At 44.1% G+C, this 22,627-nt stretch overlaps 1 protein-coding gene across 5 annotated transcripts in view; it reads right to left on the reverse strand.

Annotated features, from left to right (window-relative positions):
- The window catches only part of lmnb1 (lamin B1), a 66,898-nt gene that overhangs the window by 27,775 nt on the left and 16,496 nt on the right, over window positions 1–22,627 (reverse strand). The window contains exon 1 of one of the 5 annotated variants that reach the window (XM_049738700.2): window positions 2,461–8,191. The exons of 1 other annotated variant lie outside the window; for it this stretch is intronic. In XM_049738700.2, coding sequence (XP_049594657.1) covers window positions 2,461–2,816 — 356 coding nt within the window. In that variant the 5' untranslated portion in view covers window positions 2,817–8,191. Of the gene's footprint in view, window positions 1–2,460; window positions 8,499–22,627 lie in introns of those variants that run through there. 3 more of the 5 variants (XM_049738698.2, XM_049738699.2, XM_049738697.2) reach the window with 3 other exon arrangements.

Below are 22,627 nucleotides of genomic sequence, written 5' to 3' on the forward strand. Positions count from 1 at the left end.
GGACTGTTTACCGTAATTTCCGGACTATAAGCCGCGACTTTTTTCCAAAATTTTGAACCCTGCGGCTTATAGTCAGGTACGGCTTATATAAGATTTTTTCGTGATTTTTGTGATGACTTGATCACTTTTATACACTCGTAAAAAGGCTGTGGACCACCGTTGTACGGTATCTTGAAGAACAAAACAACAACAAAAATACTATTTTGAAATACTACTATGGCTGCTGCTTATTCTGGCTGTGTTGCTTGTGACTATTATGAGTTTAGTAGGAATGCACGGTTACCTGCGTCAAAGGGCTCTAAACCCTTTCTCTTACTCTGCCATGTGACTCAGAGATTACACAAAGCAGTGCACACTTCCATGTTGCGTCACAGGTAATGTTTAGAAAGATATGTTAAAGTATGTTATTAAAACTTTTAAAAGGCTTTCTGTGTACTGTCTTTCTTTGTAAAAAACTCGTGTGCACGTGCGGCTTATAGTCCGGTGCGGCTTATGTAAGAAAAAAACTAAAATATCCCCGAATTTTAGCTGGTGCGGCTTATAGTCCGGTGCGGCTTATAGTCCGGAAATTACGGTATTTAAGGAATGCGAAAAGAGGAAAAGGGGGAAAATGAGACTTGGGTGAGGGTTAGTAAAAATAAAAAGTAAAAATACAGCAGTAGTATCAGTGCAGCCTGGTACCAAAGGGCCACATACCAGTAACTGGTTGAGGACAAGTGACCCTGTAAGCATTTGAGAAAAAACTTGCACAAGTCATGTCGAACATTTTGCAGGAGAAGGTAGTAGCGTTCAAAAACATCATCTCAAAATTAGTCCTTTTAATGTAAATTAGTAAAATTAATGTTATCATAACTATCTGGCCTGTACTATATAATAAAATATACAGCCGCAAAATGAGCATAAAATGCTCAATATTTCTTGATCCGATGTAGCGATCATAGCTGTGTTGTCAGAAACTGTCTAGCTGAGGTAAGGTTATCTTTACAAGACATTTTCATAAATATTGTGAGGGGGTTTATTTTGTTACGTGTTATGTATGTATGGACGTCTTCTGCCATTGACATCTTTTAATTGTTTATTCCAGCTGCACTCCGACTCTACAATCAGGCCCGCAGGCACGGGGAGACCTGGAGCTAGAGTTGATAGGCTAACTGACTTGGGACTTTTTATCTGCACATGATGCACTTTAGCAAAATACCAGCTTGCACTGCATATTTATTGGACCAGCAGTGTGTATATATTTACTGCATTGTGAACTCTGTTTTTCTGTTTGTCTTCCTCTTTTTAAACGTCATGAGCTGTTTGTCAAATGATTTTCCCCAGAAGGGACAATATAGGTTTCAATCAATCAATAATCAATCAAAGGTTTGCAGCGCAAGTAAACGCTACCTCAGCTAAAAAACTACAAATAATTCGACCGGAAAGGGAGGCGCTCATCTTGCGGGTTGGAGGGTGTGAAGTATCTCATTTGCATTTAAAGAAACCGGACCAAAACGGCTTGCTCTGAGCCGCACCTCAATACAAGTAGAAAAGAGGGACAAGTGATGGTATCAAAATGAAGAATTCAGACAAAAGCATCGTTGTTCCACTTTATAGACCACAACTGAATGCGTAAAACAGTAGAATTTATTACCGTGATCCATGGGCTTTAAAGTCAGAATTCTTACTTAAAAGTCAGAATTCTGACTTTATTCTCAGAATTCTTAATTTAAAGTGGGAATTATCCCTTTAAAGTCAGAATTCTGAGAAAAATGTCGGAATCCTGTCACCCCCCCCCCCCCTTTTTTTTTTTTTTTTTACTTTCTTCACTGGCCTTAATCCTCTTCCGTGGATCATGTAGAATGACGGGAACGCTCTCTATATAATTTTCATAAATTTTACTATTTGAAAGTTATTTGTCTCTACTTTTAGTGTATCTGGACAAGAAAACGAAAAAAAGCCTTCTGCTTTATTTTTGCATCATTTTTTTTTTTTTTTTTTTTTTTTTGCATAGAATGCACAACGTTTGTGATTAGTCAGTTGCACAATTTGACATGATAACTTAATCATAATCACGGAGGCTGCCGTCATGGTTCCTTGATGTAACTCGCGTAACTTACTGGAATCGTATAGGTTCCATTTAATCTTTTTCTTAACTTTTTGCAGCGATTAAAGTTTAATTAGAAGAAATCTCAACGTAACAATCGAAATCACGGAGGCTTCCGTCATGTTCCCTTGATGTAACATGCGTCACTTACTGGAATCGTATACGTTTCATTTAATATTTTTCATAACATTTTGCAGCGATTAAAGTTAATTTGAAGAGATAGCTCACTTTGAGGGTTTTATTTTGGAGACAACATATGACCTAAAAAAACAAAATATTGGTAACCAGTGGCTCAGAACTGAGACTTTAGAAAATTGTTGCGACTGGTGATATTCCACTCTTTAAATATTGCAAAATACATGTCACAATCTTACCCATGTAAAAGTTGCTCATGCTCGGATTGGAGTTTTTCCAGCTCAATCTCCAGCCAGGCCCGTTCTTTAGAGGAATCATCCAAGCACCTTCTGGCATTGGCAAGCTCATTGTCATATAGAGCTTTTATTCCAAATAACTCCCGGCTTCTTTCCCCTTCCTTCTCACAAATTTTTAGATTTAGTATGTCTTTTTCAGACTCTACGTTTCGGACTGTCTCGATGTAAACAGCGAGGCGGTCGTTAAGGTTCCTGAGCTGCTGTTTTTCTTGCAGTCGGGTTATTCTGGTGGGGCTGACCGGTGCATCACCGATACACGTGCTCCTCTGGCCAGTCGGAGATGCCGTTACGCTTGTCATTGTGGGACTAAAAACGTAAATATTCTTTTACAACCAATTATTTTCTTGCGTAGATATAATGGGGTCTGTGGGATTCCTCCGGCCACTGACAATACCAAAATAGAGAATGTTCTATCGTTTCTAGGTCGGTACGGCACGTCAATATGGCGGCTTATTGAATTTACGTTTGGTCAAACCAGCCAATGGCATAGCTCAACGCGTTTGCTGTATTTCGGCTTTAATCTTTGGGGGTGTTGGAAATGTTGATAAACACTCCCCTACTGGTGATACGGAGAGGTGGAGTCTCAGTAGATAGTTGAAGCTAATATTACCGCGGTATACAAAGCAAGCAGTTCCGCTCCTACGTTTACGCTTTCTGTTTTTATTTTCAAAGTAAAACACGATATATTTATATACAATCGTAAGATAAATTTAAATTACGATAGCAAGATGAATAAAATGTCTGTGTTGTCTTATTCTCAAAATCAATCATATTAAAATTTTGCTTGAAGTACTATGGGGGATGTGGGCGTCACTATAGGCTTTATTATGATAGTCCTAAATAGAAAGAAAAAAACTAGGAAAGACGTCACATGGTTCCCACCCACTAGATGTGCAGCATTTGTTGTAGTTCAAACTCTGGCCCGCGGGCCAAATCCAGACCCTGGTCAGATTTCGTACGGCCCGCAGCTACGGTCTAATAATGTATTATTTATGGCCCGCCTGCACTGTCAAACTGAAAAAAAAAAAAAGTCATGAAACTTGAAACTGTAATTCCTCCTATGACCAAAGGGTGGCAGTACCACCTATCTCCGCTCATTTCTGCCATGGCGACTGCAAAGAAAACGAGCAAAGTTGACATTGAGGGCCGTCGCTTTCAATAGAAATGGGAATTACAATACTTCTTCACTGAGAATCAAGCCAAAACATGTCAGGTAATTCAACCAAAATATCTTGTTTGTGATAAAAGAACCAGTTAAATAATTGACAAGTGAAAACAAAATGAACATAGTACAACCAAGGCAAGTGTGCTTGTCTAATTTGTAAAGAGACGGTTGCCTTGTTGAAAGGATTTCAACCTAAAGAGACACTATCAGACTAAACTTGCTAACACATGCGACAAGCTAACAGGGAGTGACCGTGCTGATAAAGTGAAGCAGCTCCAAGCTGAACTGGCATCACAACAGCGATTCTTCACGCGGGGCTGTGAGTCAAAAGTAAATATTACTAAAGCAAGCTACGAAGTGGCCATGTTAATACTGTTGATGTTATGAACCTGTAGACGTGACACAAACTATTACTTTCTGAAAGATATTGTAAATGACAAGGGCAAAATTAACTTGTTTTAGGTTTAGGTTTTAATAATAACAGACAACTTTGCATTACTTATAACTCCTGTTTAAAATGTTCATGAGGCAAAAATAATTTTAAACTCATGTAAATGTAAGGTACAGTCAAACCTCGGTTTTCGACCACAATCCGTTCCAGAAGGCTGTTCGAGAAGTGAATCGGTCGAATTCCGAATCTATTTTTCCCATTACAAATAATGGAAAATTTTTAATCCATTCCAAGACAAAAAGAACACCTTTTTTAAGCATTTTTTTTCATTTGCGCATTTTTGTCCGATCGCGCAACTGCAGTGCACCGCCGAATGTGCAACCGTAGCGTGCTGCTGACCGCGCAACTGCACCGCGCTGGTCCCATTATTGTGACAGAGCCGTCGCTGGAATTTAGAAAAACAATTTAAAGTCCTGATGTACTTTTCAAAATTTCAGTGGACCTCAGTGCGCAGGGAGCTTAATTTTGTCCGATTGCGCAACTGCAACGCACCGCCGAACGCGCAACCGTAGCGCGCCGCCGACCGCGCAACCGCACTGCGCTGGTCGCATTATTGTGACAGAACCGTCGCAGAAATTTAGATAATATTGTTAAAGTCCTGATGTACTTTCTAAAATTTAAGTGGACCTCAGTGCGCAGGGAGCTTAATTTGGTCCGATCTTTGTGTTTTAGGATGGCTTTACTGCTCCCACTTGCTTTCTTTGGAGGCATGATTAGGGGTTAATACAATCTTCAAAGTAACGAAAATACAATAACCAATGGAGTCAGTCGGCATCCGGGCCGCGCGGTCGGGTTTTCTCGGGTCTTTTCGGCTCATCTCGCGGGGTTTAACCTCCGAATTTTGTTCAACAACCGAAGCAAAAAATCTCAAATTTTTTGTTCGAATTCCGATTTGTTCGAGAACCGGGACGTTCGAAAACCGAGGTTTGACTGTATTTCATACAGTTTGTTAAATGTTATCTGACCCTTCAGATATGAATGAAAGGCAGAATTTGTGTTTTTAGATTTGTTCATATCTGCCTGAGTGGCTTATATTTGGTTAGTTTGTTATTTAAAAAATAGACAATTGGGACAATGAAATTTGTTTTATAACAGTGTGTATTTGCATGAAATTTTTGGGGTTGAAAAATGTCCGAAAAAACTATTGGCCCCCGGATCCCTTCACTTTATCAAATCTGGCCCTCCTTGCAAAAAGTTTGGACACCCCTGGTTTAGTTAGGGCATTGGTGGCTCCTTTCGGCTTTTCCCCGAAGGGGTCGCCACAGCGAAACACCCGTTTTTTGTTTGTTTTGTTTTTTGTCCAGATGATCCACATGAGAAGTGTTTGACACCGTTTTTACGCCGTATGCCCTTCCCGACGCAACCCTCTACATTCACCCGGGCTTGGCACCGGCACACTGACATGTGCCCCCCATGGTTGAATATGGTTCCCTGACCGGGGGGCGGTGAAAGCTCCGCTTCCTTACCACTGGAGGTTTAGTTAGGGCAATGCTTCTCAATTATTTTCTTTGATGCCCCCCTAGGGAGAAGAAAACATTTCGCGCCCCCCATGCTTGTAAGGAAACAAAAAAAAAAAAAAAAAAAGAAAGAAAGATCAACTTACAACAAAGAATAACTATCAATAACAATGTGTTTTAGTCTGTAACATATCCAATTCCAAGTGCATCACTTTGCCTGAAATTATGATTATGATTATTTCGATTAGCTTTATAATGTTGAATGCTATCGTAGATTCTTTTCTTCAGACAAATGAAAGAATTTTTTTGTTGTTACCTGCTGCTGACAGTTTCGACTGCGCACTCCAGTCTTCCTCAGAGCCGTCATCTGACGTACACACACGTCAGCAGCAGGGAACAACGAAAAAATTATTTCATTTGTCTGAAAAAAGAAACTACGGATATGATTATGATTACTTAAACTATAAACATTCTTGACCAACTGTCATTTTATGCTGAAAAAATACATCCATCCATCCATCCATTTTCTGAACCGCTTAGTCCCCACGGGGGTCGCGGGCGTGCTGGAGCCTATCCCAGCCGTCATCGGGCAGTAGGCGGGGGACACCCTGAACTGGTTGCCAGCCAATCGCAGGGCACACAGAGACAGACAACCAATCGCACACACAGTCACACCTAGGGACAATTTGGAGTCTTCAATCGGCCTACCAAGCATGTTTTTGGAATGTGGGAGGAAACCGGAGTGCCCGGAGAAAACCCACGCGGGCCCGGGGAGAACATGCAAACTCCACACAGGGAGGGCCGGAGGTGGAATCGAACCCGCACCCTCCTGACTGTGAGGCGGACGTGCTACCCAGTGCGCCACCGAGCACCGATTTTTTTATTGAAAAAATACAATAAAATAATAAACATAAATAATATTAAAACATCATCATCAGGTGTCTTGCCTGGAACAGGCATTGACGGCCATGGCCCTCCATTCTTCTCTGTCATCCGAAGCTTTCATGATGACATGCAATTTAAGCATTGAATGTCTTTCCATGGCTTTCTTTGCAATTTTACAGACAGTAGGTTGCAATTGCTTTCTGTCCGAGCAGTGCCCATACTGGGCAGCTGTCCTGACCATTGTATCTAAGGGTATCCTCTGCTCAGCACGACGAAGTCCAAAACCAGTAACAAAGATACTCTCTGGCTGCCTTCAAACTTCATCCACCACCTGCTTTCCGTGGCTTCATCGTGACCCTGACAAGGGGGGCTAAATGGGTACTCAGTCTTGCCCAAGGACCTCCCATAGGCTAGCGGAGGGAAGGAGCGCCTTACACTTCCTTTGTCAAAGCAAGCTCTGACCCGCCACCCAATATTAAATAACAGCAATAAATAATATTCAATTCAAAGTAATCAACATTAACTCAGGACCACAATATACAAAACATGTTCATCCATCCATCTTCTATACCGCTTGTCCCCATGGGGTCACGGAAGTCCTGGAGCCTATCCCAGCAGTCATCGGGCAGTAGGCGACGGACACCATGAACCGGTTGCCAGCCAATCGCAGGGCACACAGAGACGAACAACCATTCGCACTCACACCTTGGGACAATTTGGAGTGTTCAATCGACCTACCAAGCATGTTTTTGGGATGTGTGAGGAAACCGGAGTGCCTGGAGAAAACCTACGCAGGCACGGGGAGAGCATGCAAACTCAACTTTTTTTTTTTTTTAATCAAAATGAGGCAGCATGACAAACTATACCCACGGCTGCAGGCGATATCAGCTCTTCTGTAATGGTGTAGGGTTTTTTTGCACTGAGCAATTTGGTAAGCTACTTATATGATGCTAACAGTGCTCGCTGATTGACTGAAGTAGGGTTCACAAAGCGGGATGATTGTTAGCAATATCCAGCCCATTTTCGCTGAAAAAAAATCAAGAATCTTATCTGCGTGATTGGGTTACAATGTCTTTAAGTGCCGCCTTAATATTTTTGTAGTGTGACCAGATTTGAGTTTCTGAAAAAGAGCACACCTTTTTTTGGAGGGGGGCGTGGTCACATTTTGGGTTTTTTTTGCGTATCATTTGTGTCATATGTTATGACACAAATGATATGTTGTCAGTATAGCAATTGCATTTATTGGCCCGAATAACATAAGACAACATATTTACAATAATAAAAATATATTTTACGCTGTCAAATCCGCACTTTTCGACCGTAAGTGACCCGACCCTCCATTTAAAGGGTTAAACTCCCCTTCGACCCCGCTGCTGTAACGCAGCCCTCACAGGGAGACGAGAGTTTCCAGGTCGGGGCGGGGAAAGATTCGTGCAAGTCTAACCGCCTCTAAGATATAAATTCGGACAGAATTCATTTATTCTTTTTAGGACACCAATCCCTTTAAAGTCACTCTGAAACCGGTGCAGAGTAACCACTTGAGGCCCGGAATCAAGAAGACCGTGCCCTTTTTACCAGCGGCTCCTTCCCCTTTTTTTGATTTGAAGCATTTGTTATCGCTCGGATAAATGTATCTGTCTTTGGTAAGACCGAATTTACTAGAGCGCACTCGCCCTAAAACCTCCAAATCCGAGTCCATGGTCCTCGGTCGGAAAAGGGTGGAATGTCCTCTCCAGATCGGGGATGACATCCTGCCCCAAGTGGAGGAGTTCAAGTATCTTGGGGTCTTGTTCACGAGAGAGGGGAGGATGGCGCGCGAGATCGACAGGCGTATCGGGGCAGCGTCGGCAGTAATGCGGACTCTGTACCGGTCCATCGTGGTGAAGAGAGAGCTGAACCAAAAGGCAAAGCTCTCAATTTGCCGGTTGATTTACGCACCTACCCTCAGCTATGGGTCGTGAGCGAAAGAACGAGATCCCGGATACAAGTGGCCGAAATGAGTTTCCTCCGCAGGGTGTCCGGGCTCTCCCTTAGAGGTAGGGTGAGAAGCTTGGACATCCGGGAGAGAATCAGAGTAGAGTCGCTACTCCTCCACGTTGAGAGGAGCCAGATGAGGTGGCTCGTGCATCTCATCAGGATGCCTCCTGGACGCCTCGGGGAGGTGTTCCGGGCATGTCCCACCGGTAGGAGACCCCGGGGACGACCCAGGACGCGCTGGAGAGACTATGTCTCTCAGCTGGCCTGGGAACGCCTTGGGATCCCCTGGGATGAGCTGGATGAAGTGGGGTGGGAGAGTGAAGTCTGAGAGTCCCTCCTAAAGCTGCTGCCCCCGCGACCCGACCCCGGATAAGCGGAAGAAGATGGATGGATGGACGGATGGATGGACGGACGGACGGACGGACGGATGGACGGACGGATGGATGGATGGATGGATGGATGGATGGATGGATGGATGGATGGATGTATGGATGGATGGATGGATGGATGGATGGATGGCACTTGCCCTAGCTGAGCTCAAGATAACTACTTCAAACCAGATCTGACAATTCCTGGTGTCAAGGATAAAAGCTGTCTCCACTTTAAATTGAATTGAATCGATTTAAAGAATGACTATGATAGGGAAATAAAGAAAATTTAAAGTTCTAATTACTGCATATAAAACCATGCTCAACATAGTTAATACGAAATAATCGATAACCGAATTAAGGATTAAGAAGAAATTCAATGAATAAGCAAGAAAAAAAAAAAAACAACACTCACCCATCGCAGAAAAAAAGAGGAGACAAAAGGTTTAAAATCGTATTTGGTTGAACAAGTCGATTGATCAACTCGCCTTTGTTCCAAAATCCGAATTCTGTTCAAAAAAGAGGAAAGGTCTGGCCATGAGGAGATTAGCCAAGGCCGTAACATTGGCGTCTTCCCCTTTCTGCCCGAAGCGGCTGTCTCCTCTGCCTTCCTCGAAGCGTAAAATTTAACAAAGTCCAATTCGAAGTTTAAAATTTGACGAAGTCCAATTCGAAGACTCTGGAAATTCATCTTAGTAGATTTTGGTCCAATCTCAAAAAGAATGAAAAGTCCGTCTTCGTCTAAACGGCGTTCTTTACTTCCGGGCAGGCAGTGCCAGCATACTGGCGAGAGAGAGCACGTTTCCTGTCCGGAACCAAGCTTTTAAAGGCTCCTGGCATTACCTCATCGGCATTACCTCACCGGCGCGTGAGGTGGCCTTTCTGGAAGTTTCTGGAAGTTTCGAGAATCTTCCTTAGCTGATTCCTGTCTAGGTCAGCTGGAAACCACTGGTTGTCTTGGCAACCTTGCTTAAAGCAGTAACCATTGCACATGACTGTACTCCGCTACCGGATGCAGCTGTTTCCTGTTTTGCTCGTTCTTTCACTATTAGCCATTGACGTCTCCTCTCAACTTAATACATTCAAGAATGGATGGAACACCAATGTTAAACACTGCAACATTAATAACATATATCTTGTCTAGTAAAGATCAATTTTAACACATAATCATACTTAACCATAATAATGGGTTCTTCTAACTTTAACATATATATTGATATTGCTCAAGCTGTTACATCTTAAAATTACGGCATAGCAAACTCATATTCCAAAATTGTGCTTTGCTACGTGTTTGAACAGGTCGTGTCCTCCCAATTGCTAACAATTTAATTTATTCGATTTGTTAGTTTCCATCAGGTCACCCCTATGTCAAGCTTTAACACCATCTCCTGGTGAAATTTTGGAACTGCTACATGTTTTGGCATAGCCAATGTGCCTGGGCCAAATTCGATACCCAATTTTACACCATCTTGTACCACCATCCTTCCTAGACAGGCTTTTTGGAGCCCTGTTAAGGAGACGTTTACAATTTAAAAAGGAGGAAGTTGGGGATGGGGATGCAAATTCCTCCGGTACTTCCCTTTTTGTTTTTTGCTTTCTTCTCTCAATAACTGCTGCATTTGGTCTTGGGTAACGGACACACTAGCTATTGCTGTACCATTGTGCTTGACCCTCCCCCTCCTAGAAGATAAATTTCTTTGAACAAATTTATCCTCTACTTACATTTGCAAATCAAATATAATGTTAGATTAGCAAAGTTAGCCGGTGCGTTAAAACTACTAAATTTACCTCTCTAAATTCGCACTATTGAACATCCCCGTTGCTGGGGAGTTACCCCATCAACTCAACATAGCTGGGACAATAAGCATACTCACTCACTAGTTTCCTATTTGTCTTGTAAAACATCTGGAGACCCGGGGCCGCAGAGGCTCCGGGAGTCGTCAAAACGTCAGTCCACGTGTCTTGCCTCCGAAGCACCGACGTCGTCTTCCTCCTGGAGGCCTGGGTCTTTAGACTTTAGACTCCTTCCACTTGACAACGATGCTCACAGATGCTCACACGGTGTTTCGTCGTCCCTGTTCCAATAAAAAGAGTCACGTCGCCTAGGGACACAGCCCCGTGTGGCTCTTCTCAGCAGGTCCAGGGCCCGACCAGCCACTTTTCCGTTCGGTGTTCTTCGTATGATAACCGCACCTTTGCATGCGGCCAAACACACCAAGGCGGGGACAGCTAAATTGTCAGCTGTGATCTGGTTCTTTTGATTACTTCTTAGCTCGAATCGGGTCAGCTGGCAATGGTTTCAACCGCTCACCCTCTGGATTCTTTTCTTCTAGCATCTTGATCACGCTCATTACTGTTGGCGTCGGCTCTTCTCACAGCTTCCAGCCCTTTATGTCTTGACAAAGAGTGCCCAAGCACACCTCTTGCGCCATCGACTCGCATGGGTCCAGCAACATACTGGCCCCCATGGCACAGTGCTTGAAAGTCAATCCGTCGGTTCGCTGTCCTCTGCGCCCTGTGCTGTACCTGTTACACAGTTTACGCAAGGCAGCACGAATTGCATTTTCGGAAATCTAGAGCTCCAGCTTCTCCAACTACTTCCGTGTAGGCAAGGGGCCCCTGTGGCCTAGCGCTAACTGTACGGTCGACACCACTTGCTTCACGGACACATCCGGGACCACTTTCCGCGAGGGGTCTTGTTCCATTTCTCAACTCCTACAACTATAATTCTCCTTTCTCTGACGTATCGATGAACCTTTATTCTTAACCAGCGGGCCCCCTTCTAGGGCCCATCTGGTCTTCCTTTCACACCCCCGTAGCCATGTTCTTCCCAAATGGCCAGAACGTCTTTGAGGGCTTCCTCACCATAACGGCTGTCGGTTATGACTCTCACACTTCCTGCATGTCTGTTCACAACGTCCAACAGTTTTTCCTGTAGGAGCAACTTCTCCTGCCTGTGCGTCGCCGGGCGTTCTTCCTCGATGTTGGTAACTCCTCTTAGGGATGAAGCCCCAATGGGCTTTCTGGTCGCCATCCTTTCTTGATCCGTCTCTTTTCGCGGTGTCCTTTTCTGCGGGCCTGTCTGCAACTCGTTTCCTTTTTGACATCTCATCAGTCTTGAGTGTGTGTGTGCGCTGGACACATGCATATAGCTTCTTTTCGTGGCAATTGGACTGCCTCCACAACTTTTTTTGCAAGCAAATCTTCTTCAGTCACTTTCCAATAACCTCCTGATTGTTTACAGCAAAAATGTTTGAAATTCTGAAGAGAAAAAAAAAACTTCAAAAATGTTCAGCTTCCACTAAGTCAGCTGGCCTCAGATGTATCACTCAAGGCTGTCGACAGTTCCCTTTTTCGAGACAGCTGTTTGCTGTTTTTCCTCTCTCAAATATTCTGATAACCCACTCACTTCCCCAAAAAGAAAAAAGGATCAACTGCCAATATTAATCAAAATTCTTGTTGTCTCAACTTTATATAACTTAATCTCTCTTATTTTCCTGTGCAAATACTTGTATAGTCTTGACACAGCCAATAAACTAGTTCTCCTGACTTTAAGATTGAAATGTCTTTATTTCATAATTTTGCTTCATCGAATGTCAGACAGAATGCTCTCTGTCTCAAAAAAAAAAAAAAAAAAAAAAAAAAAACCTTCTATAAGGGCTAGACCATATATGGGCAAACTACGGCCCGCGGGCCACATCCGGCCCAAGGGACTGTTTAATCCGGCCCGCCAAACCTGAATAAATTGTATTAATGAACTCTTTTTTGGGTCATTTTCCCTGCAATTAGTATGTTTCCCCAATAGGTGTACTATTTTACAACGCCGTTGGCTCTCGATCGTCGCTCTTCGGACACAAAGTATGGCAGCGGACCAAGAGGTTTGTACGGCTTCGTGCACCAACTGCACCCTTCTTTTAGAGAGGTTGTCTCTGCTAGAGGGACGTGTCCGCCAGTTAGAGCAGAATAGTGCGATAACAGTAGTTGCGGCGGACACAGATGCGGCCTGTAGTCAGCCCGCTACCCCGGTTAGCATTAGCCCCAAGCGGCTTGCTAATCGCGATGAGCCAGGTAAGACGCATAGCCGTCCAAAGTCATCTCGGTCTACTGGCCCTCGCACTTTGATCATAGGTGACTCCATTACCCGAAACATTACGCTTAAAAATCCAGCCACAGTAATGTGTATTCCTGGGGGCAGAGCACCCGACATAGAAGCTAATCTTAGGGAGCTGACTCGCAATAGGCCTAGTCAACAGCGTAGTTCCACCAACACTAGCTACTCGGACATAGTGATACACGTCGGCTCCAATGATGTTGGGATGAGACAATCAGAGATCACAAAGAAAAACATAGCGAGGAGTTGTGATCTTGCCAGAAAGATGATTCGGCATTGAGTATTTGTCTCTGGCCCCCTGCCTGGGAGAGGCACTGATGAGAGGGTTAGTAGATTAGTCTCCCTTAATTGATGGATGGCTGGGTTCTGTAAAAAGCAGGGACTGTATTTTATAGATAACTGGTCCTCCTTCTGGGGCCGCCCTGACCTGCTGAGGAAGGACGCCTTCATCCTAACCGTGAAGGCGTATTCACTCTTTCTAGAAATATAGATTACTGTTTGAGCCACTCATGACAGGTCACTTTAAAGCAGGCCAGGGCACAGGTGATTGGACCACCTGTGAGGATGGGTTTGGAGTCTGTTAAGTTAAAGTTAACTAGCGCTAGGCTAGACTTTCAGCATACACATAGATCCTCGTGTAGACTAGAGCGCGACAGTTTGAATAGTGCTACAGTACACATAAACACACTTTCTACTGGGGTAGTAGACAAATCCAATCACTCCGTCCCGACTGGTCTTGCTGATGAAACGGTGCCTGTTTTAGATAACTTCACATGTGTAACAAATATTCACCATCAAATTCCCACGGTCGTTTCATCCCACCGCGCTAATAAACTTTTGAGAGGTGATGTTAGGACTAGAGAACACAATTTTACTCGAATCCGGTTTAAAAATCCTTCGATAGATACGCACCCTGATCGACCGATTACACTTAAACTCGGTTTTATGAATATTAGATCGCTTCATACGAAAGCAGTTCTCGTTAATAACCTTATCACGGAACATAATCTAAACGTTTTTGGTCTGTGCGAGACCTGGTTAAAACCTAATGAACTGCTGCCACTTAACAAGGCCTCACCTCCAAATTTTGTGAGCTCGCATGTGGCGCGTCCTCGAAAAAAGGGTGGGGTTGTCGCCCTCATCTCAAATTCTGAGCTTAGATTTAGGCCTCGCTCAATTCACGTATTTAAAACATTTGAAGTTGTCATTGTGCGATCCACTGCTTTACCGTCATTCTATCTTGCTGTTTTTTACCGTCCACCCGGGGCTTACTTTTCAGAATTTGTGGCTGATCTAGTGACAAATGCAGATAATATAGTTATCATGGGTGATTTCAACATCCACACGAATTCACCGTCAGAACCACTGACTTCGGCATTTCAGACTTTAATCGATACGTTTGGTTTTATGCAAGCCGTACAGGCAGCAACGCATAAGAATGGAAATACCCAAGATCTGGTATTATCCCGGGGACTAGCAACCTCAAATATAGCAGTACTGCCATACACTACTGTTTTGTCTGATCATTTCTTAATAAAATTTGAAATTTTAGTTCCTTGTCAAAGACAAGAGAGCAGTCAGAATTATAGCAGCCGTAATTTTAACTCCATGACTGCAACTGCGCTATCTGAGTTACTGTCGCCGGCAACCACCATGTTTCCCGCATACAGCCTATTGATAATCTTACAAATGAATTTAATGCGACATTATTAAAAGCCATCGATTCTGTGGCGCCATTATGTCTGAAAACTCGCCGTAGATGGCCAACTCCGTGGTTCACAGATGAAACACGTACGCTTAAACAATTATGTAGAAAGCATGAGCGCAGATGACGTTTAACCAAACTTGAGGTTTTCCATCAGGCATGGAAGGACAGCCTCCTGAAATATAAAGATGCGCTTATCTTAGCAAAAACTCGTTATTTTTCGCAAGTCATTAATCTCAATAAAAACAATCCTAAATACCTATTTGATACAGTGGCAAAGCTAACTCTGCGCCAGCCGACCCCCGATAGCTCCTTCCACTCAGCTGATGAGTTTATGAAATTTTTTGCTCAAAAGATTGAGTCCATTAGGGATGAGATCATGAATACCATTCCAATCGCTCCGCCGGTTACTAGCGCTGGGGATCATGCAATAACTCTCAAATTTTAAAAGCGTGTCCCTTGAAATGCTTACAAAATTGGTTAGTGCGGCTAAACAAACAACTTGTTTACTCGACCCGCTTCCAGCCAAACTACTTAAAGAATTATTTACAATTTTTGGATCGGCCGTCTTAAATATAATCAATCTGTCTGTTTCCTCTGGCATAGTGCCAACAGCCTTTAAAACCGCTATTATTAAACCGCTACTTAAGCGAGCAAATCTTGACCCGGACTGTCTCAGTAATTATAGGCCAGGTTCAAACCTCCCATTCATAGCAAAACTTCTTGAAAAAGTAGTAGCGCAGCAGCTTATTGATTACATGGTCGCTAATAATCGATATGATTCTTTTCAGTCTGGTTTTAGAGCTAATCATTCCACAGAGACAGCACTTGCTAAAGTGACTAATGATCTCCTCATAGCTATGGATTCAAATACGTCGTCTGTATTGTTACTACTCGATCTTAGCGATGCCTTTGACACTGTAGACTTTGATATTTTATTAGGGCGTCTTAAAAGTTGTGTTGGTATCTCAGGGTCAGCACTAAGCTGGTTCTATTCCTATCTTTCAGACAGGACTCACCGAGTGGTCCATGGCAATACGTCCTCTGAGCTCTATAATGTTACGTGTGGTGTCCCGCAGGGATCGGTACTCGGACCGATTTTATTTAATATTTATATGATTCCGCTTGGGGACATAATACGTAAATATAAAATTAGTTTTCAATGCTACGCGGATGACACCCAATTATATATGCCGTTATCGATGACAGATCCGCGGGACTGTTGTAATCTCGAGGCGTGCCTTGCGGAGATCAAGCAATGGATGTCTCTCAACTTCCTTCGTCTTAACCCAGATAAAACTGAGATGTTGATATTTGGTCCTACTCGTTATCAACACTTATTTAAGGAAACCACTATAACTATAGATAACCGTACTATCACTCAGAGTGATACTGTAACTAATCTCGGGGTAATATTTGACCAAATGCTCTCCTTTCAAAAACACATTAAGAATATAACCAGGATTGCGTTTTTTCACCTTCGTAATATTGCTAAGATTCATCCGATCCTCTCGACCGGGGATGCGGAAACTATTATATATGCCTTCGTCACGTCGCGCCTGGACTACTGTAATGTATTATTCTCTGGTCTTCCTAAGTCCAGTATCAAAAGTCTACAGTTAGTACAAAATGCCGCTGCGAGGCTGCTCTCACGGTCAAGAAAATTTGATCACACTAACTTGTAGTGGCCGATTCGGCCGGAGTTTGTTTTGTTCTCTCCGCCCACCCCCTCCCTGGCTGGGGAGGGGGTTAGGTGGCGCAAAAGCTGATAGCGGCTAGCTGGATTCTCGGGGACCAATTCAAGATGAAGAAACTGCAGCTCAACCTCCTTGAAGACACTGCCAGGACAATCGAGGGCACCTCCGACATCCATTTCTTCATTGATTTTCATAATATGTATTACTTGGGCCCTCTCTACATCCATTACAACCTGGTAATCCTGAAAGGGGGATCCTTCCATTTGTGGTCCCTTCTCAATGTTTCTCATTTTCCCCTGGCAGGGGTTTTGAGTTTTTCCTTGCCCTTTTGGGAGTTTAAGATCAGGGGATGCTTTGAGAATAATTGTCAATTTTTGGCTATGTGAAGCCCTTTGAGACTGTTTGTGATTTAGGGCTATACAAATAAACTTGACTTGACTTAACTTGAATAGATGGGGAAGCGCCCGCACGCGCATTTACTCCCGGAAGCTGTGTCAGAAAACTTGGTGCACACTCACAATTGCGTGTACGTACTAAGTAGTACGTACCCGGCGCACTCCGCGCTCTATTTCCATCAGTGCCGAATTTCGATTGTGGGCTGTGACGTCAGCATTCTCGTAATTCGCGCGCTGAGCTTTCAGATACAGTTTTACGTTAATGCCACCCACAAACCTTCCCCTGGAATCCTTCCACGAAAATGAGTGGCACAAGAAAAAGAAAGGTGGACACTGAGTGCCGAGTGTTTAAAAAAAAAGATAGGACAATTTGGCTTGACCTACATGTGTGAGCAGACGTTCCGCCACATGAACGTCAACAAAGCCCGTCACAGCTCTAGGTTAACGGACCGACACCTAGGCTCTATCCTAAGAATTACCACAACAAATTTAACTCCAGACCATGATGCACTAGCAAAAAAGGGAGACCAACAATACTATTGATTTCTTTATTACTTTATTTAGAAGTATTCTTTCACTGATTCTTCAAGATGATGTATTTGGTCAGAATGTTGCCGTTTGATGTGATTTCGCCTTATTAGATAAACATATTTCATAAATCTGACCTGCAGGCGCTGAAGTGATGGAAACTATTATTCATAATAGTGTCGTATTTAATGAGAATCACTGATAGTAGTTTTTTGGTGAAATATTTGTTTAATGCTGTTAATAAATGCATTTGTTTTCAAAAAGCTTTTTTTTGAATATCCATGCTTTACTACCTACTAAAAGTATAAACCTTGTATGCAATGACCTTTACATGTCATTTCTATTACTTCACACAAACACTACATCCATCTGCTCCTGGTTCGGCCCCCCGATCAAAATTTAGAACCAAATTCGGCCCGCCAGCCAAAAAGTTTGCCCACCCCTGGGCTAGACCCTAAACCAGTGTGGACCAGTTTCTATCAACAACTAATCCCCCTCGTTTTTTTTTTTTTTTTCTTCACGTTTTGCGGCGCAAACCAGACAGCAAATTCTTTAGCGCACCATTATAGCCAATTTAGTCTCACAACACATAACACCGACAAGCGCAAATATCGTCTTCTCCCCGCTTCAAACACTCTGTGGGAAACATAGTCTGTCCCTTTAATATTCTCCTTGAGCACACGGCCTGCTCTGCTCTTCCTCTTTTTCCTTTTTCTTTTTTTTCATTCTCTATTTTTCCTTCCTCAAAAAGCGCACACGATACAACGAGGGGCCGCTCCCACGCTAGCGCGACAACATATTTAGCAAACTCTGGAGGCCAGCTTCACAAGCCGTCTCCAAAAAGTATTACACAGACTGGTCTTCTGAATGGCAGAACGCTTAGTTGTAGGTCGAAGCTGTTCATTTCCAAAGCCCCCCATTGTACTTCGGGGCTGGGATGGCAGCTTCCTAGTCACTCGATGGCGCATGTCGACTCTACTCACACAAGAACACCAACCTGAGGACCCACGCCTCGCTAGTTGATGCTCTCAACGGCGGGATGCACCTCTTGCGTTGCAATGTCTTCACTGCAAGGATACTTCGATAAGAGTGTGCCATGGCAAACTGCAGCCCACAGGCTATCGTGGCCAACAGGCTCTGGCAGCTCACGGAGAGCCCCTAGCTGTTAATAGCCATGAACCACAAAAGCTGTAGAAAGAATTGTTGTGACAAACCGTCGTCCTCATGGAGAGCAATTATAATCCACTGGTGAATATTTTCACCAAATGCAGTCATCAGAAAAACAAATAATCCCTCCGCATGAAGCTTAAAGATGGTCACTTCTTCATTGGCTCTGGTTTAGGCATAAAATCCAAGACATCTGACGATGCCTCGCCATCAAATCTGATGATCTTAACAGGGCGAACCTTGCACACGAACTCCCCAGATACAGAAAGAGTGTCCCACCAGAGGGGCACAGACACTGGACCACTGCTACACCGTAATTAAGGATGCATACCACTCTGTGGCTCGTGCAGCTTTAGGACTCTCGGACCACTGTCTAGTTCATCTGATCCCGGCCTACAGACAGAAACTAAAAACTTCTAAGCCTGTGGTGAGGACTGTGAGGAAGTGGACAGTGGAGTCAAGGCAGGAACTCCAAGCCTGCTTTGACTGCACCGATTGGAGAGTTTTTGAAGCTGCAACTTCAGACCTGCATGAACTCACTGACACTGTCACATCATACATCAGTTTTTGTGAGGATCTGTGTGCAGACTAAGACCTTCTGCACGTACAACAACGACAAACCTTGGTTTACACCGAACCTCAGGAGGCTGCGCAAAGTCAAGGAGGAGGCCTACAGGAGCGGTGACCGGGACCTGTTCAAGCAGACCAAAAACACACTGAACCGAGAGGTCAGGAAAGCCAGGAGGTGTTACGGGGAGAGCCTGGAGAGACACCTCTCTGCCAATCCTGATCCCTCAACACTGTGGAAAGGTCTGCAGAGCATCACGGGCTTCAAGAAACTAACCCCCCGTCCTGTGGAGAGCCCAAGGCTTGCTAACCAGCTAAACAGGTTCTACTGCAGCTTTGATCAGTCCTCCCACACAACGGGACCTCCTGCAGCACAATCTACATACTCACCTCCCCCCACAACTGCTCTGTCCTCACCTCCATCACCGTGGTCACCGACTCTCTCTCTTGCAGAGGCCGCGCCCGCACTCCAGATCCGCGAGGAGGAAGTGTGCCAGATGTTCCGGAGACAAAAGATCAGGAAGGCACCAGGCCCAGACGGCGTGTCACCTTCCTGCTTGAAAGTCTACGCTGAGCAGCTGGCGCCCACCTTTGAACGGATCTTCAATCGTTCCCTGGAGCTGTGTGAGGTGCCCTCGTGCTTCAAGAGCTCCACCATCGTTCCAGTGGCCAAGAAGCCCGCCATCACAGGTTTGAATGACTATAGACCTGTCGCACTGACATCTGTGGTCATGAAATCTTTCGAGAGGTTAGTGCTGAACCACTTGAAGGATGTCACGGGCCCCCTGCTTGACCCCCTCCAGTTTGCCTACCGGGCAAACACGTCTGTGGATGATGTGGTCAACATGGGACTGCACTACATCCTGCAACACCTGGACACCCCAGGAACGTACGCCAGGATCCTGTTTGTGGACTTCAGCTCGGCGTTCAACACCATCGCTCCTGACATCCTCCAACAGAAGCTCATCCAGCTTGCGGTGCCTGCCTCCACCTGTCAGTGGATCACCAGCTTCCTGACCAACAGGAGACAGCGTGTGAGGCTGGGGAGCATCACATCTGACACCCGGACCACCAATACTGGAGCCCCTCAGGGGTGCGTCCTCTCCACATTGCTCTTCTTGCTCTACACCAGGGGTATCAAACTCAAATTCACAGTGGGCCAAAATTTTAAATTGAACAAAGCCCCGGGCCAAGGTTGAACAAATGAACCTTTTAATATGGAATCAAACAAGTTTTGATTTTACAATGAATATTGAACAAGCAAGGCTTATATAACTTAAAAGTGCAGGCGTGCAAAATCAAGTTGATAATAACACTAATAATACTAATAATAACAATAATAGTAATAATGATAATAATAATAATAAAACATATCAATGGCATATTAAATAAAATTTAAATAAAAATTGAATGCCTCCTTTCTGTTTGCAGCCTTCTGAGGTAAATGTCAAAATTAGCTTCTTAAACAGGCTAATAAATTTGAAAATAAAATAACATAACAACTATGAATAAATCAACCATTCAGGCCTTGGAGAAGCAACAAAAAGGGCATAGAAAATGTATTTACTGCTCATTTTGCGACACTGATCTACTCTGATGCGGCCAAGCCAGATACCTGGCATCTTTTCTTGGATGCCAGTTCATCAATGTCGGGGCTGAGGAAACCGTCATTATCGAACAAAGGTGTTCGTCAGTCAGACGTCTCCTGTGAGAAGTTTTCGTCATCTTCATTGAGGAAAAAAGTTGCTCACATAGGTAAGTGCTACCAAACATGGAGAGCAATTGAGCAACTTCAGTGCGAAGCTGAGGCATCGTGTCAGGGATGAACTGTGGAAATTGTGCGGCCCCAACAGCATCAAACTTTGACTTCAGTGTTTCATCACACTGGAGTTCAATCAGCTCCATTTGGAGGTTGGTTGGTGCTTTTTCCACATCAACTGCGAAGGGATTACTAAGCAGTTCAAATCTAAGTTTTTGGACATCAAAGTCGCCAAACCGCCGGCTAAACTCAGCGCCGAGCGCACTGAGTTTTTCAGCAAACTGTGCGCACACGGCGATAGAGATCTGCGTTTTTATGGTTTGGCAGCAGGAGCAATGGCCAAAGTTTGCTTGTAGCATCTGATTCTCCCACAGGCACATCTTCATTTTAAAAGTTCTCACTGACGCATACATATCTGTGATGATGCGTCCCCGCCCCTGCAGCTGCAGGTTCAGCACATCGAGGTGGCTTGAGATGTCACACAGAAAGGCCAGCTCACACAGAAACTTTTGCTCCCGGAGCTCTGCTGTGTCCTTCCCTTTGCTTTCCAGAAACTGGCATATTTCTTCACGCAGTTAGAAAAATCTGTTCAGCACTTTTCCGCGGCTTAGCCATCTCACCTCTGTATGATACGGCACATCTGTGTATTCTGAATCACACTCTTCCAAAAAAGACTTAAACTGGCGGTGATTGAGACCTTTGGCTCTTATGAAGTTAACAACTTGTGTTACTGTGGACATAACATCCTCCATCTTCAGGGCTTTACCACACAGGGATTCTTGATGTAAGGTCCGTGACGTCACCCATTGGTTTGTGGACTGCTGCTCGGAAGCCAATAGTATCAAATCTAGGCAGCGCTTGAGGAGGGGGGAAAAAGAGATTGTGGCTTCGTCTCGTAAGAAAAGAAACAAAAAGTAACGCACAAAGTGTTGCGTGCAGATATGGCTATATCAGCAAAACAGTTTAAGCAATATTCTGAGAGATAAAAAGAGAAAGTGATGTTCTTTAAGGAAAATCAGAAGGTTCATGACGCATCATTTGATGTGATCTGTTCTGGTGGATGTCGTTTTTCTGCTGAGAAGTCAGCAGTATCTTGTTTGACACAACCGTCATCTCGCCCCTGACTCAGCCGTAATCCATCTGTTCTGTTACACAAGATAAGAATAAGCAAGGCAAAGCAGCAAGCATACTGAACAGTAACATTATGAATAAGTACTCATTAGAGAACGCATGATAACATATATGTACGAATTTTCTAACAATTGCCCCCTGTTTATCATAAGTTCTCGGGGACTAACTTATCACCCATATGGCCACTTCAAAAGATTTTCAGCCAAGGGATCACATTTCGCAAGAACTAACTTACACTTGGGAGGAAATTGAGTCTTAACCGTCAAAGCCAGGGTCACGAAACAAATCGGACAGGTTTACCACAATGGATTCGCTGACAGAGTCGTCACTAGAGAAAGAACTCCCGTCGATCGAAAGGTCATCCCTTTGGAGCAACGGAAAAATCTCAGCTAGTGGAGAGATAGCAGTTGTAATTAGCTTATTAATTAAGGATCGGAGACAAGGAATGCAGCAACATCCACACAGGGTCAAAATGGCAGAGAAAACGGCAATGGAGACCAGGACCGAGGAAACCAGGGTGCGGTACTTTCCGAACACGTTCAACCAGTCGGTCCAAACCTCCGTGTTCACCCCACTGTGTTCCTTCATCCTCCCATTCAAGGTCCTCAGACCCTCAAGGGCCCGGGACAGGCTTCCGTCGGCTGCAGTATTATTTGGAATAAATGTGCAACATTGCTCACCAAACATGGCGCAGACACCGCCCTCTTTTGAGAGTAGCATGTCAAGGGCCATTCGATTCTGGAAAGC

The sequence above is a fragment of the Syngnathus scovelli genome, chromosome 13, assembly GCF_024217435.2.
Source record: "Syngnathus scovelli strain Florida chromosome 13, RoL_Ssco_1.2, whole genome shotgun sequence".
NCBI classification, from domain to species: Eukaryota; Metazoa; Chordata; class Actinopteri; order Syngnathiformes; family Syngnathidae; genus Syngnathus; species Syngnathus scovelli.